The sequence below is a fragment of the Ranitomeya variabilis genome, chromosome 3 (genome assembly GCF_051348905.1).
Source record: "Ranitomeya variabilis isolate aRanVar5 chromosome 3, aRanVar5.hap1, whole genome shotgun sequence".
NCBI lineage: Eukaryota > Metazoa > Chordata > Amphibia > Anura > Dendrobatidae > Ranitomeya > Ranitomeya variabilis.
In genome coordinates, this window is record NC_135234.1 from 523,275,170 (window position 1) to 523,288,999 (window position 13,830).

The 13,830-nt window shown below is 45.2% G+C and overlaps 1 protein-coding gene across 1 annotated transcript; it reads right to left on the minus strand.

Annotated features, from left to right (window-relative positions):
- Window positions 1-1,367: 1,367 nt before the first annotated feature.
- LOC143817729 (speedy protein 1-A-like) lies at window positions 1,368-3,763 on the minus strand. The gene is made up of 5 exons (XM_077299216.1): window positions 3,648-3,763; window positions 2,440-2,506; window positions 2,112-2,206; window positions 1,627-1,685; window positions 1,368-1,454 (listed from the first exon to the last, which is right to left on the minus strand). Exons 2-5 carry the CDS (start codon window positions 2,490-2,492, stop codon window positions 1,368-1,370), a joined length of 294 nt encoding a protein of 97 aa, XP_077155331.1. The 5' UTR covers window positions 2,493-2,506; window positions 3,648-3,763.
- Between the last annotated feature and the right edge of the window lie 10,067 nt (window positions 3,764-13,830).

Genomic DNA, 13,830 nt, shown 5'->3' on the forward strand with positions numbered 1-13,830 from the left:
TCTTTGCTTAAGAACAATAATGTAAATAATAAATAATATGTATCAATAACTATGTATATTGGTATGTTCTATGACATTTTAAAAGATTTCATTATTATGTGGAAAAGCTCTTAGTACCCATACTGGCGCATACTTGTGTGCCCATCAGGTATTTTCACAGTAATTTTACATCTGTGCTCTGCCTGGGGCCCCATAAGCTGCCTGGGGCCCCTGTGCTCTGCCTGGGACCACTGTGCTCTGCCTGGGGCCCCATATGCTGCCTGGGGCCCCTGTGCTCTGCCTGGGGCCCCATATGCTGCCTGGGGCCCCTGTGCTCTGCCTGGGGCCCCTGTGCTCTGCCTGGGGCCCCATGTTCTGCCTGGGGCCCCTGTGCTCTGCCTGGGGCCCCATAGGCTGCCTGGGGCCCCTGTGCTCTGCCTGGGACCACTGTGCTCTGCCTGGGGCCCCATATGCTGCCTGGGGCCCCTGTGCTCTGCCTGGGGCCCCTGTGCTCTGCCTGGGGCCCCATATGCTGCCTGGGGCCCCTGTGCTCTGCCTGGGGCCCCATATGCTGCCTGGGGCCCCTGTGCTCTGCCTCGGGCCCCATAGGCTGCCTGGGGCCCCTGTGCTCTACCTGGGACCACTGTGCTCTGCCTGGGGCCCCATATGCTGCCTGGGGCCCCTGTGCTCTGCCTGGGGCCACTGTGCTCTGCCTGGGGCCCCATATGCTGCCTGGGGCCCCTGTGCTCTGCCTGGGTGTAGGACACTGGTGACGTCACTTATCTCCGGACATTAGCTCCGGACATTAGCTCCGGACATTATCTCCGGACATTAGCTCCGGACAAAGCCACGGAAGTTGGCACAAATTGCAGGAAGTAGTATTCTAGGCAATTAATCTCCGGACATTAGCTCCGGACATTAGCTCCGGACATTAGCTCCGAACATTATCTCCGGACATTAGCTCCGGACAAAGCCACGGAAGTTGGCACAAATTGCAGGAAGTAGTATTCTAGGCAATTATATATTAGATTGTTTATATTGCTAACCAGATCACAGGTGGCTTGATCCACCCAAGCACGAAATCCCATCCTGGTGAAAAGAACATTGCGGAATTGTAGAAGTTGGTTCTTCTTCATGCTCCACGTCCATCTGAGGGCCCAGCGGTAGATCTTCCGTTGATATGGCACGTCTTCTTCAAACTGGTTGGCTAAAAATCTGGATGGAAGAAAAATGAATACAAATAAATTAGAATCCACTTCAGAAGAAAATACAGAAATATAACAACAAATACAATTATCATGTATTTACATGAGTGGTAGAAAAGATATTTTGGTTTTACAATAAAATAAAGTTAATTATAGACATAAATGTGTAATAATAAAAGAGACTCACAGAGCTGGAAAGAAGAAGGTTCCATATTCTGAAGATCGCAGTCCTGCTCTCCTGAAGTAAGTGACGACCATGGCGAGGAGATACTAGAGGGATGGGAAGCAGAGATAGAGGGTATATATAATACAGAACATATATAGCTGTATATTCCTATGTTTGGTAATATCTGGCCACTATTACATAAGAATAAGCCCTTTATTTCCCTATGATGGATCTTCTCAAATCTGGATGATTTCTTATCCTTCACTACAATAATACCTTGTCCGAAATCTTAAGACAGCTGTCCCTGGCTAGAAAACGTCTGATGTATTCTTCTTCTACAAAAATTAGAAAATAGAATTATTTCACTATGAACTTTGTAATGAAAACCTTTTTAATGCTATTAATGTTAAATTATTGGGGTTGTAGAGTTCTTCATTAATGATGGATTATCCTCAGGATAGCTCATCAATATCAGATTGGTGGAGATTTGGCCCCCGACACCCACTGATCAGATACTGAAGAATTGTCCTAAAGATATGCCATCACTATTGAGGTGAAACCAAAGCCACGACACTGCTCACCACATAGTGACCGCTCCTGTCTGCTGCGTCATACTAGGTATAATTATAGGAGGCTGAGGGAGAACACTTCCCTACATGTTTCTCTACCATTATACACATAAAATAGATTAATATAAAAATACATGTCATATAATCTAATACTTTATATCTGGAAACCTTGGAAGGTGCAATGAGTCTTACCAAGGAGTGCGGCGAAAGCTGCCCGCTCTTCTGGCTGGGGGATGTCATCTTCTGTCTTCCTCCTCTTGGCCACTTCCTGGGTGGCAGACAGTGAACTGTGGTAGACGAGGTAGATAATATAGTATTAGGCCTCATGCACATGGTCGTACTATGGCTACACATAATTCACTTACATCCTGATGGGTGTTCTCCTCATGGGGATCTGACATTAGTTTTGTGCTGTAAATGGTATAAATATGTGTAGTGATGATGTGTAATGGTCACTATGATTTGCCGATATAAGTGTATGGATTGTGATGACTGCAGTGATGTAACCTCATCTACTTACCACTCCTCTTCATACAGGGCGATCAGTTCTCTCTTCCGCTTCCTCATGGCCATCTTTACTCTTCTTCCTGGAAACATACAGAAAAAGGAAAAACCTGAATTTGCAGAGAATGGCTCTGTCTATAGGATCTCTAGTGGGGTAATACTACCAACCTAATGTGTAACCCAAAACCAAACTACCACAGCCTGCATTACATAGGTTGTAGTATTGCAGCTTTAGTGACTTGATTGGTGCTGAGTTGTAATACCCAACATGACGCATTGACAGAAGTGGCGCTGTAGCTAATAAACAAAACAAACCCTATTTTCTACTTAAAGCACCACTCCAGCATTTTGTTTTGTTTGTACTGCTGGAGTGGCACTTTTAATGTAAGCCCCCTGCCCACATTCTTATACTTGGTGCCATCTTGTGCCTGTAGCTTCTGACCGGCCTCAAGTGAGAAGTTACGTAACAAGAGCTTAATACAAGTCTGTGAGAGCCAGAACGAGGCTCTCATAGAGAGGTATTGAAAAGTGACGTCTGCGCCGCTCCATGAATCACTGGAGCTGATGGCCGGTCACAATTCACCGGAGACTGATAGGACCAACACTGGAAAAGGATGAAGGGGCGACAGGTGAGTATGAGACAGGGGCCAGGAGAATTACATAAAAGCACCACTCCCGCGGTGCAGTAAAAAAACAGCTGCAGTGGTGCTTTAAAAAACAAACAAAAATATATAATCGGTCATTGATGCCTACTCTGATTGATTTCATGTCCTATGATAAGAAAAGACTACACATATCTACATTCTACTGACTGCACTGTGACCCGCCATATAAACCTCTGCATATATCCGCTACCTCCCTGTATAGTGACTGATGATCCAGTACAATAGTCTTCATATCTCCACTACATGTGTGATATAACTATTATATACAGGCTAATAATGGCCATGCACTTCTAAATATTGTATCTGGGAATTTCTAGGAGAAATATGTGGCCCCGTGTTTTTCAGATTAATATTTACACATCATTATCCACATTTTAAACATTTATTCAAAGTCACCAAATTTTATCCCGTTTATCCATAATCACCCCGTTATCTAGATTTGGGATTTATGGTGAAGTCATTTGCTTTTTTATATGTGATTGCTTTCAGTATAGATCCCAACTGTCAGTATCTGGAATGACATAAATCGGCAGTTTACTCATCACACAATGATTCTCACCTCTGTAGAGCGGCCGGTGGCGGTTGTCTTCCGATCAGCAGGTAACGATCCGGGTACAAATCCAAAAAGTGTCGCTTCTGGGAATCAATAAGGAGCCGGTCTTTTCTCTAATAGAGCTATCGCAGACTGGCACCAACTGACGTTTTTTTTCTTTCTTTGAGTTCAAATCCTGCGATGCTATTGGTTGATGGTTGAAGCACGCGGCGCAAAATTTAAAGGGAAAGCGCATTCTAATAATGAATAAGGAGATACAGTGTATTACTTTTATATCTATATTTGTAGTTTTCCTCTGTATTCCAATTAGTGTTATTTGAGGAAGTTATCATGTTATTCCATTTATTAACTGATGATTGGGAAATGGCAGCAGTGTAAGCCGCATGTAATAATGATGACACTAAAGTCGTGATGAGAGAAGTGTGATGTGTAACATGTTCACTAGATCGTCCATTGTGTATGGAGTAAAAGAATAATTGTCATCTGCTTTCTTGCTCCCTGTAAAGTCATTATTGAACTCCCTTAGCGGCAAGGTCAATTTTCATTTTTGCGTCTTTGTTCTTCCTCCATTTTTCCCAAACTCACAACTTTTTTATTTTTCTGTCCACATAGCCATATGAGGGCTTGTGTTGTGGAGGACAAGTTGCACTTTCGAATGACACCATTCATTTCACCGCATAGTGTACAGGAAAACTTAAAACAATTCCAATCGAGGAGAAATTATAAAAATAAAAAAAGAATTCTGACATTGCTTTTAGGACTATAGGTTGCATTATTCTGTATGGACTATGGGGTGCATGATTCCAAATGTAGGACCATGGGGTGCACTATACTGTATGGACTATGGGGTGCATTATGCTGCATGGACTATAAGGTGCATTATACTGTATGGACTATGGGGTGCATTATACTGTGTGGATGACTATGGGGTGCATTATACTGTATAACATATGGGGTGTATTATGCTGTATAGACTGTGGGGTGCATTATACTGTATGGACTATGGGGTGCATTATACTATACAGAGAACTATGGGGTGCATTATGCTGTATGGACAATGTATTACATTATGTTGTATGGACTATGGAGTGCATTATACTGTATAGATGACTATGGAGTGCATTATGCTGTATAGACTATGGGATGCATTATACTATACAGAGGACTATGGGGTGCATTGTAATGTATAGAGTATAGGGTGCATTATACTACACAGAGGACTATGGGATGCATTATCCTATATAGAGCTTGCGGTGCATTATACTATACAGAGGACTATGGGGTGCATTGTAATGTATAGTGTATAGGGTGCATTATACTACACAGAGGACTATGGGATGCATTATCCTAGATGGAGCTTGGGGTGCATTATACTATACAGAGGACTATGGGGTGTATTATACTGTAAGGACCATGTGGTGCATTATACTATGTTGAGGATCATGCAGTGCATTATACCGTATGTATGGTTGTGTGAGGGTCACAGTTGGGCGATCATATGATGTAAGGGTCATGATACTTTTCTGGGTGAGTTGTGGGGTGGGGTACAGTAGGGTCATCATACTGTACATGTGGAGGGTACTATGGAGGAATTCACTGTGGTGGTATCTTAGGGTCTGTGGGGGATTTTGTTGATATCATACTTTGAGTGCAATGATAGGAGGAATATTAGAGGGCACACAGTACCAAACAGTATGTACAAAAATATGGACACATACGGAAGCAGTGGCTCAGAATTGTGGTATCAGCAGGATTTTAACCCTTATAACATCCTAACAAAAAATATATATGTTTCCAAAATTGTGCTGATGTAAAGTAGACATGTGGGAAATGTTATTTATTAACTATTTTGACATAACTCCCTGATTTAAGTGTACAAAAATTAAAAGTTTGAAAATTGCTAAGCTTCCGTTTTTTTCATAAATAAAAGCAAGTTAATTCGAAGAGATTTTACCACTAACATGAAGTACAATATGTCATGAAAAAACAATCTCAGAATCAGTGGGATACATGAAAGTGTTCCAGAGCTATAACTTCATAAAACGACAGTGGACCGAATTGTAAAAAGTGGCTTGGTCATTAAGTGCCAAATTGAAACCAAATTAAGAAACATTTATGTCCATAAAGGATCTCCATTTGTGGAATAATTTGATTGCTGACTTTTCGTTTTGTCTCTCTAAGTCTCATTTGCCATATACCACTAGAGTTTTTAGAGTATTTATCATTTCAGACACTTGAGGTACTTCTTCCTTTAGCCAATATCGAAGTATGCGCTTTTTGACTACAAGAAGAGCTAAGTGTATTATTTGAGTGGATACAATTCTATGAAATAAACAAGCTAGGGGAGTATTTGGGTCTTTGATTTTCCAAATTTTATCAATATATCCAAGAGCCTCAGCCCAAACCCTCTGCATGTAGGGGCAATCCCAGATGCCATGAAGCAGATTTGTCCTGGACAAATTGCATTTGGACATTTTCTTAGATAATGAGATGGAGCATCCTTGTAAGAAATATTGAAAGCATAAATTGCATTATGTACCAGTTTCTATTGCATTTCTCTCCATTACTCATTAATCATTGCTGTTTTAACCTTGCTCCAACCCAATATAATCTTCTCTCCCGAAGTGTCATCTTTTAGTTCTGTACTCCAATGAGTGAAGATGCCATGTGATACCCCATATAGTTTGTTTTCAAATCTTTTGGTAAATTGTGGGCTGGGAAGCTGTGTCTGTTCTAGGTCCAATCAATTAGTCAAAACCCCCTGTTTATTTCTACTTTTCTGACCTTTTCCAGCATAGATTGATAATGACTGATCACTTGCTGGTATTGTAAATAATGATGGTTTCCTAGCTTATGTATCTCTGATAATTCCTGCCAAGTGTGTAACCTGCCTTCATTTTCCCTTATTAAATCTCACAACAAAATCCCTTTCTGTTCCCATTGTTCAAAAAGTTTATTTTGCTTACCCTGAATAAATCTATGATTTTTTCATAAGGGCACTATTTTAGATAAACTAAATGGTAATGTATATAGTTTTCTCAAAGCTATCCATGCGCCTATAGTGACTTTCCAAAGGATGCTATGTTTGACATGAGGGGGTAGTTCACCAAATTTTAGATGTAGGAGATCATTAGGTGCAGCAAGTTCCCTCTCTTAAATAGTATTGGAAAAGCTACTTGACCCATGAGCCCAGTGTCTGATATGTCTTGTTAAGGCCGCTAAGTTATAATCTCCTATAAGAGGCAGTTGGATTCCTCCTTCCAATTTAAACAAAGCCATCTTCCAATATACAATTCTCGGTCTTTTACCCTGCTATAGAAATTTTATAAACACTGATTGTAATTTTTGTACCTCTAAGCGCTTTAGTAGCAAAGTTATTGTTTGTAAAGGGTATAGAATGCGAGAGAAGCTATTAATTTTTATCAAGTGTGCTCTGCCAAACAGAGAGAGATGGAGATTTTTCAATTTTTCAAGCTCTTTCCTTATTTTATTTATCACATGTGGGAAATTTAAGGCTAGTTTCACACATCAGGTTTTTGCCGTCATGTTGGTTCCGACGTCATTCCGGAGCGCCGGATCCGGCGTAAAATGTGGAAAACTGATGAAACTGATCTGGTTTTCCACCGGATCCCACTAGGGGAACAGGCGAAAAAATGGATCCACTTCATCAGTTTTGCATCCGTTTCTTCTGTTTTTTTATCTGTTTTTTGACAGATCTGGTTTTTAAAAACGCCCCTGGGAGGCACCCAAATGTGATTGGCTACTGAAAATCTATATATACAGTGTTCCTTCAGCCCATCTGTGACAGGTTGTAGGGGAGCAAGTGTTTGGAGAGCAAGATGGATGTCGTTATTGCGAATATTCTGAAGATCAAAGTGGATTTTACTGTGGAGGCGAATTGCTTGAAAACAATAGTTCTGGAGAAGGAGCGAGAGAAACAGCACATTATGCGTCTGTGCCGACGGCGTTTGTGGATCCACCACATCACAGCACAGAGAATGACGCGGGGAGTCTATTCTACTTTATACATGGAGCTACGAGGAGACCCAGAGAAGTTTTTCATCTATGTGTGGATGAAAGCGGAGAACTTCGATCTACTGGTGGACCGAATTGGACATTTCATCCGAAGGAGTGACACATATTGCTGAATCTCCATTTCATTGGCGGAGCGTCTGATGGTCACTCTTCGGTAAGCCATTTTTATTATATCTCTTCCTGTAAAGCACACTTAACTTTAATATTGTTGCTGGTATTTTTTTAGAATAATTTTTAGTGTATTTCAAACAGTTTAAGCTGCATTATAACCGTAATGTTATTGCTGGTATTTTGTAATAATTTTTGCCTTGCTTTTATTCAGATTCCTTGCAACTGGAAAATCCCTTTCGTCACTACATTTTCAATTTCGGATGGGAATTTCCTCCATATCGGGAATTGTCAATCACACCTGCCGTGCATTGTGGGACTCTTTGGACGGCGAATTTATACCACATCTGCAGCGCCCCAGAGTCCTGGTCGTTGCAGTACTGTGGCTCCGCCGCTAAGGGGGGCTATGGTATGTCTGATGGCACTGAAGGAGTTCATCTGACCAGGTATCACATACACCAATACATTTCACAGTCGGGCCTCCAGGGGGAGCTAAGGGTGCTATTTATTAGGCCACTCCTCACCACTGTGGGTAAACTGGGGGTCAGGCAGGAAGTTAGTGGAGAAAGCTGACTGGGTTGGAACCAGGCAACACCTTGTGGCAGAGGGTGTTGTGGGGGAAGATTCGGTAGGGTCCCTGTCAGGTTTGGGACCCTGACAGAGGCCTGGCTACAAGAAAGAACGTCACGGGACCATGCCTGCTCAGCATAGCGGCGGTGCCCTAAGAAAGGAACAGAAGCGAGATATATTGTGCTGAGTGAGAAACGAGATCAAAGCAAGAGGAGAAATACCAGTAGGAGTCGTGCTGTAAGACCGAGGCAACATCCTACTGAGGCGCACAACCGGCGGCCGGAACGCCGAGGAAGTATTTATATATCTAGCTCCAAGCAATACTTCAAACCAACGGCAGGACAGTCAGTCTCAGGCGGGCTGTCTCACATACATCACCTATCAAGACATGGGGGGCGCACTAGGAGAGGGGCGACTCTAGGGTCCCGGAAGAGCTCCGAGCCTACTTGTCATACGGGTGCCATCCTAACCAGAACATCAGGGAGGGACGGAGGAGAAGAACATCATCCGAACGAGTTGTGAGGGAACATCATAAACAGACACAACAGTTGTGGGGTACTATCCCGTAAGCACAGCAGGGGAGGACCACAACACATAGCGCTAGCGGGAAGGCACAGATTTCCACCTGCAAAGAGAACTCTGGAGGTGCCATTGGGCCGGCCGGACTTGCGTAGCCTGGTGAACCGTATTCCGGACTGAGGACCCAGAGATCTTCAGTAAAGAGGTAAAGTGACTGCAACCTGGTGTCCTCGTTATTTACTGCACCGCACCACCACCACCTTCTACATCTATCATTCACTGTGCGCCCCTCGGCAGGGTCACGGACCGGGGCCTAGCCACCGTGACAACCCCAGAGCAGAGACTCAGAGGCCCGGTACCGGGTACCCCTTGGCCCTGCGGCGGTGGGGGCGCTGCAAACTTGGCGTCACGAACAGGATCTACTTAAGCCTGAAGAATCAGGTTATGTGTGCCTTGGAACTGTGATTTATTGTGCTTGGACTGTACTTTATTGCAAGGACTGTGCTGCGCCATTTACCGCCAAAATCCGCCGCCATTACAGCGCTGAGGAGAGCGCAGGAGAAGAAGAGGGGCGTGGAGTAGGCGTGGACAAGCTGAAGAGCGCGAACGACAATGGCCGCCCTGTCTAAATATTTCTGTGTCCTGAGGACGTGTCCGTCAACAGCCGAGGTCCGCCTCCTGATCCTGTTTGGAGGGTGGAGACCATGGAGACGGGGCCGCCCACGAAAGAGACCGCAGGAAGAAGACACTGGAGAGGAGATAAAGATGGCGATGCCGGGAGCACCGCGTGGGGATGGCCTGACTCGGCATGGAACCGCATCACCGGACACAGCCTCGGAGACGCCATCGTTGCGGGGACTGGCCCTCACGGAACCACCGATGGGTCGACCTAACTGGCAGATGTCCGAGGAGTGTGTGGCCGCAGCCGAGGCCCGACAAATAGCAAGCCGCTTGGAGGCTGATGCCCGCGTGCTCGCTCGGCTGGGCCAGCCCACGGAGGTCCGTCTATCTCCGGTGTCCCCGGCTCCTCCCAACCTGGCCGCGGCTGAAGGTACGCTGCAACCACAGGGCATGAGGATCTTGCCAGAGGCCGAACACCTGCGGCACTTGATGACGGCGTGGCGGAGCCGGCCCCAGCCTGCCGCTCAGATTGACTTGACCAGTGTGGAAGAAACCCCGCCATCACACTGGGGTGTAGTGGTGTCCTTTAACTCCCGACACGGAAGGGGAGTTATACAGGAGATTGGGGAGCCGCTACAGGTTCGTGTAGACCGGGAGGAGGTAGAGCCCTGCGGAGGAAAGTTCACTCGCGACCTGGAGCCAGGTGACGCTGTAACCTACACCAGGTGGAGGAGGGAAACAGGTGAAGCTGGCTGGATAGCTCGGGGCGTCCAGCGGTGCATCGCACTCCAGGCCGCCGCCGAAACATCCAAGGATGAACCTCCTGCCGAAAAGGCAATGGAACCTGTCCCTGCGGAGCAGCGGGGAACCCGGACCCACCACGTACCTTGGGGGCGTGCTGGCCCATCAGTGAGAAGAGCATCACGGCGAGGGATCCTGTCATTGCTGGGACAGGAACCGCTCCTTGGATCGGCAGCGCGACCCGTTGGTCTGGTGAGGCCCGGAAGGAAACCACCTTCGGCATCAAAAGAGTAAGATCTTAAAACTCTGAAAATGTAAATAGTTCTTCTAACTGTTTGTTTCCTGTTATGTTGCTGCTAAACCCGTCCAGGGTTAACTTTTAAAGGGATCCCATTGTTGACCCGGGATCCCTATTGTTGCTGCTGTTTGGTTTGTTTTTCTACCTTTTGTTCCGTTACCAAGAACTGCTGGAATCATGAACAGTGCATGATACGAACTGCTTGTAAATAGTTTGCACCTTCTTAAAGGTGCTCCCTACTGGTTTTACTTAAAGAAGGACTCTTTGCGAAGATACCGCACCGGAGCCTTTGCTGAGTACGGACTGGTAGCTTGAGAAGATGTGCTACCTCATAGAGACTTGATCCCCTCTTAAGGGGGATGTTCACGTATTGTGCTGATGAACCGTATTGCCTAAAGACAGTTGGGTGGCAATAATGTCTGAAAAAGAGAAAGTAAAAATGCTGATATGTAAGAGTTAAATGTAACTAACTAGTTAATTGTAAGAAAGATTCGATAATGTTGGTAGAAGGATGAGGACAGGAAGTGAACCCGTAGGGGTTAGTGGTGAGTCCTCTTAGGAGCCATATAGAGATGGCTCAGTGATTTCAAACTGAAAGTAAATGTTATGTTCTATACTGTGTATAGTAGCGGAAGGACAGTAGGCCCGGGCTGAAAGGGGCGGTCCTGTAAAGAAAGGAGAGGCAGTAGGTCTGGAGCATTTAGGACAGGCGGTCCTGCAGATTTAAAGAAGGAGTATGAAGTTAATTGCCTTATAATGTGTTATAAGAAGGTCTTTAGTGGATTTAGAGTGTACATCCTTAAAGGCAATGTTAAATTATTGTTCAACAATTTTGCACTTAGTAGAATACCCGGTTGGGTAAAAGAAAGTTAGTTATAGCATGTTGCTATAATATTTAACCATGTTTTGTAATGTTCAAGTGTCCTCACCTCCCATAAAGGGAAGCCTGTTTAAATATGCTTACTGTTATTGCACTCACAAAAATTGTATGTCTTTTTGCTAACCTGTATTGTTGTTTTCTTCCCAGTCCCGGAGTACTGGATTTAACCGGGGGGGAGTGCAGCGCCCCAGAGTCCTGGTCATTGCAGTACTGTGGCTCCGCCGCTAAGGGGGGCTATGGTATGTCTGATGGCACTGAAGGAGTTCATCTGACCAGGTATCACATACACCAATACATTTCACAGTCGGGCCTCCAGGGGGAGCTAAGGGTGCTATTTATTAGGCCACTCCTCACCACTGTGGGTAAACTGGGGGTCAGGCAGGAAGTTAGTGGAGAAAGCTGACTGGGTTGGAACCAGGCAACACCTTGTGGCAGAGGGTGTTGTGGGGGAAGATTCGGTAGGGTCCCTGTCAGGTTTGGGACCCTGACAGAGGCCTGGCTACAAGAAAGAACGTCATGGGACCGTGCCTGCTCAGCATAGCGGCGGTGCCCTATGAAAGGAACAGAAGCGAGATATATTGTGCTGAGTGAGAAACGAGATCAAAGCAAGAGGAGAAATACCAGTAGGAGTTGTGCTGTAAGACCGAGGCAACATCCTACTGAGGCGCACAACCGGCGGCCGGAACGCCGAGGAAGTATTTATATATCTAGCTCCAAGCAATACTTCAAACCAACGGCAGGACAGTCAGTCTCAGGCGGGCTGTCTCACATACATCACCTATGAAGACATGGGGGGCACACTAGGAGAGGGGCGACTCTAGGGTCCCGGAAGAGCTCCGAGCCTACTCGTCATACGGGTGCCATCCTAACCAGAACATCAGGGAGGGACGGAGGAGAAGAACATCATCCGAACGAGTTGTGAGGGAACATCATAAACAGACACAACAGTTGTGGGGTACTATCCCGTAAGCACAGCAGGGGAGGACCACAACACATAGCGCTAGCGGGAAGGCACAGATTTCCACCTGCAAAGAGAACTCTGGAGGTGCCATTGGGCCGGCCGGACTTGCGTAGCCTGGTGAACCGTATTCCGGACTGAGGACCCAGAGATCTTCAGTAAAGAGGTAAAGAGACTGCAACCTGGTGTCCTCGTTATTTACTGCACCGCACCACCACCACTTTCTACATCTATCATTCACTGTGCGCCCCTCGGCAGGGTCACGGACCGGGGCCTAGCCACCGTGACAACCCCAGAGCAGAGACTCAGAGGCCCGGTACCGGGTACCCCTTGGCCCTGCGGCGGTGGGGGCGCTGCACATCCAACAATGGAGAGTTGGTTGGAAATAGCTGATAAATTCCAGCAACTTTGTCAGTTTCCCAATTGCCTGGGTGCTGTGGACGGGAAACATATCCGCATCGTGAAACTGGCTGGATCTGGCTCGGAATATTTTAACTATAAAAAATACTTCTCCATTGTGCTGATGGCCATCGCAGACGCGGAATACAAATTTATAGTGGTGGATATTGGGGCGTATGGCGGCTCCAATGATTCCCAAGTTTTCAAATTGTCTGATATGGGCCGTCATCTCTATGGAAACACCTTCCAATTCCCCCCCCCAAGACCACTGCCTCAAACTTCTGGGCCACCAATGCCATTTGTTTGTGTTGGGGATGAAGCCTTCCAACTGCAGGAACACCTCTGAAACCCTACTCCAGTAGTGGATTAACGCAAACTAAAAGAATTTTTAATTACCGCCTCACACGAGCATGGAGAATGGTAGAGGGGGCTTTTGGGATTCTGACCGCCAAATGGCGAGTTCTATTGACAGCTATAAACTTGAAGACTGACACTGTTGACGAGGTGGTGAAAGCGTGTGTTGTCCTGCATAATTGTGTGATATGCAAGGAACATATTTCCATTGAAGACCACTCTGAAGAAACCACCTTGGCTGATTATCACAACATTACGTTTCGAAATTCTGTGTCAGTTTCCCAAATGAGGGACAAATTTGCAGAATACTTTATTTCACCTGAAGGAAGAGTAGACTGGCAAGATGAGCGAGTTTGAACAATTTGTCTTGGACCTTGTAACCAAAAGTATTTTACCTTATTTTACCCTAAGATGTGTACCTGTTTGGGTTGTACCCAAAGTATTTAACCTTCTTTTACCCAAGTTGTGTACATGTTTGGGTTGTACCCAAAGTATTTAACCTTCTTTTACCCAAGTTGTGTACCTGTTTGGGTTGTACCCAAAGTGTTTAACCTTTAACCACATTATTAAACCTTGTTTTACCCAACGTATTTAACCTTATAAACCTTATAAATAAATAAAAGACAACATTTTTAAACAATAAACAGTTTTATTAACCTATTTTTTTTTTAAATAAAAAATTATAAGTTTAAATACTTTGGGGTGG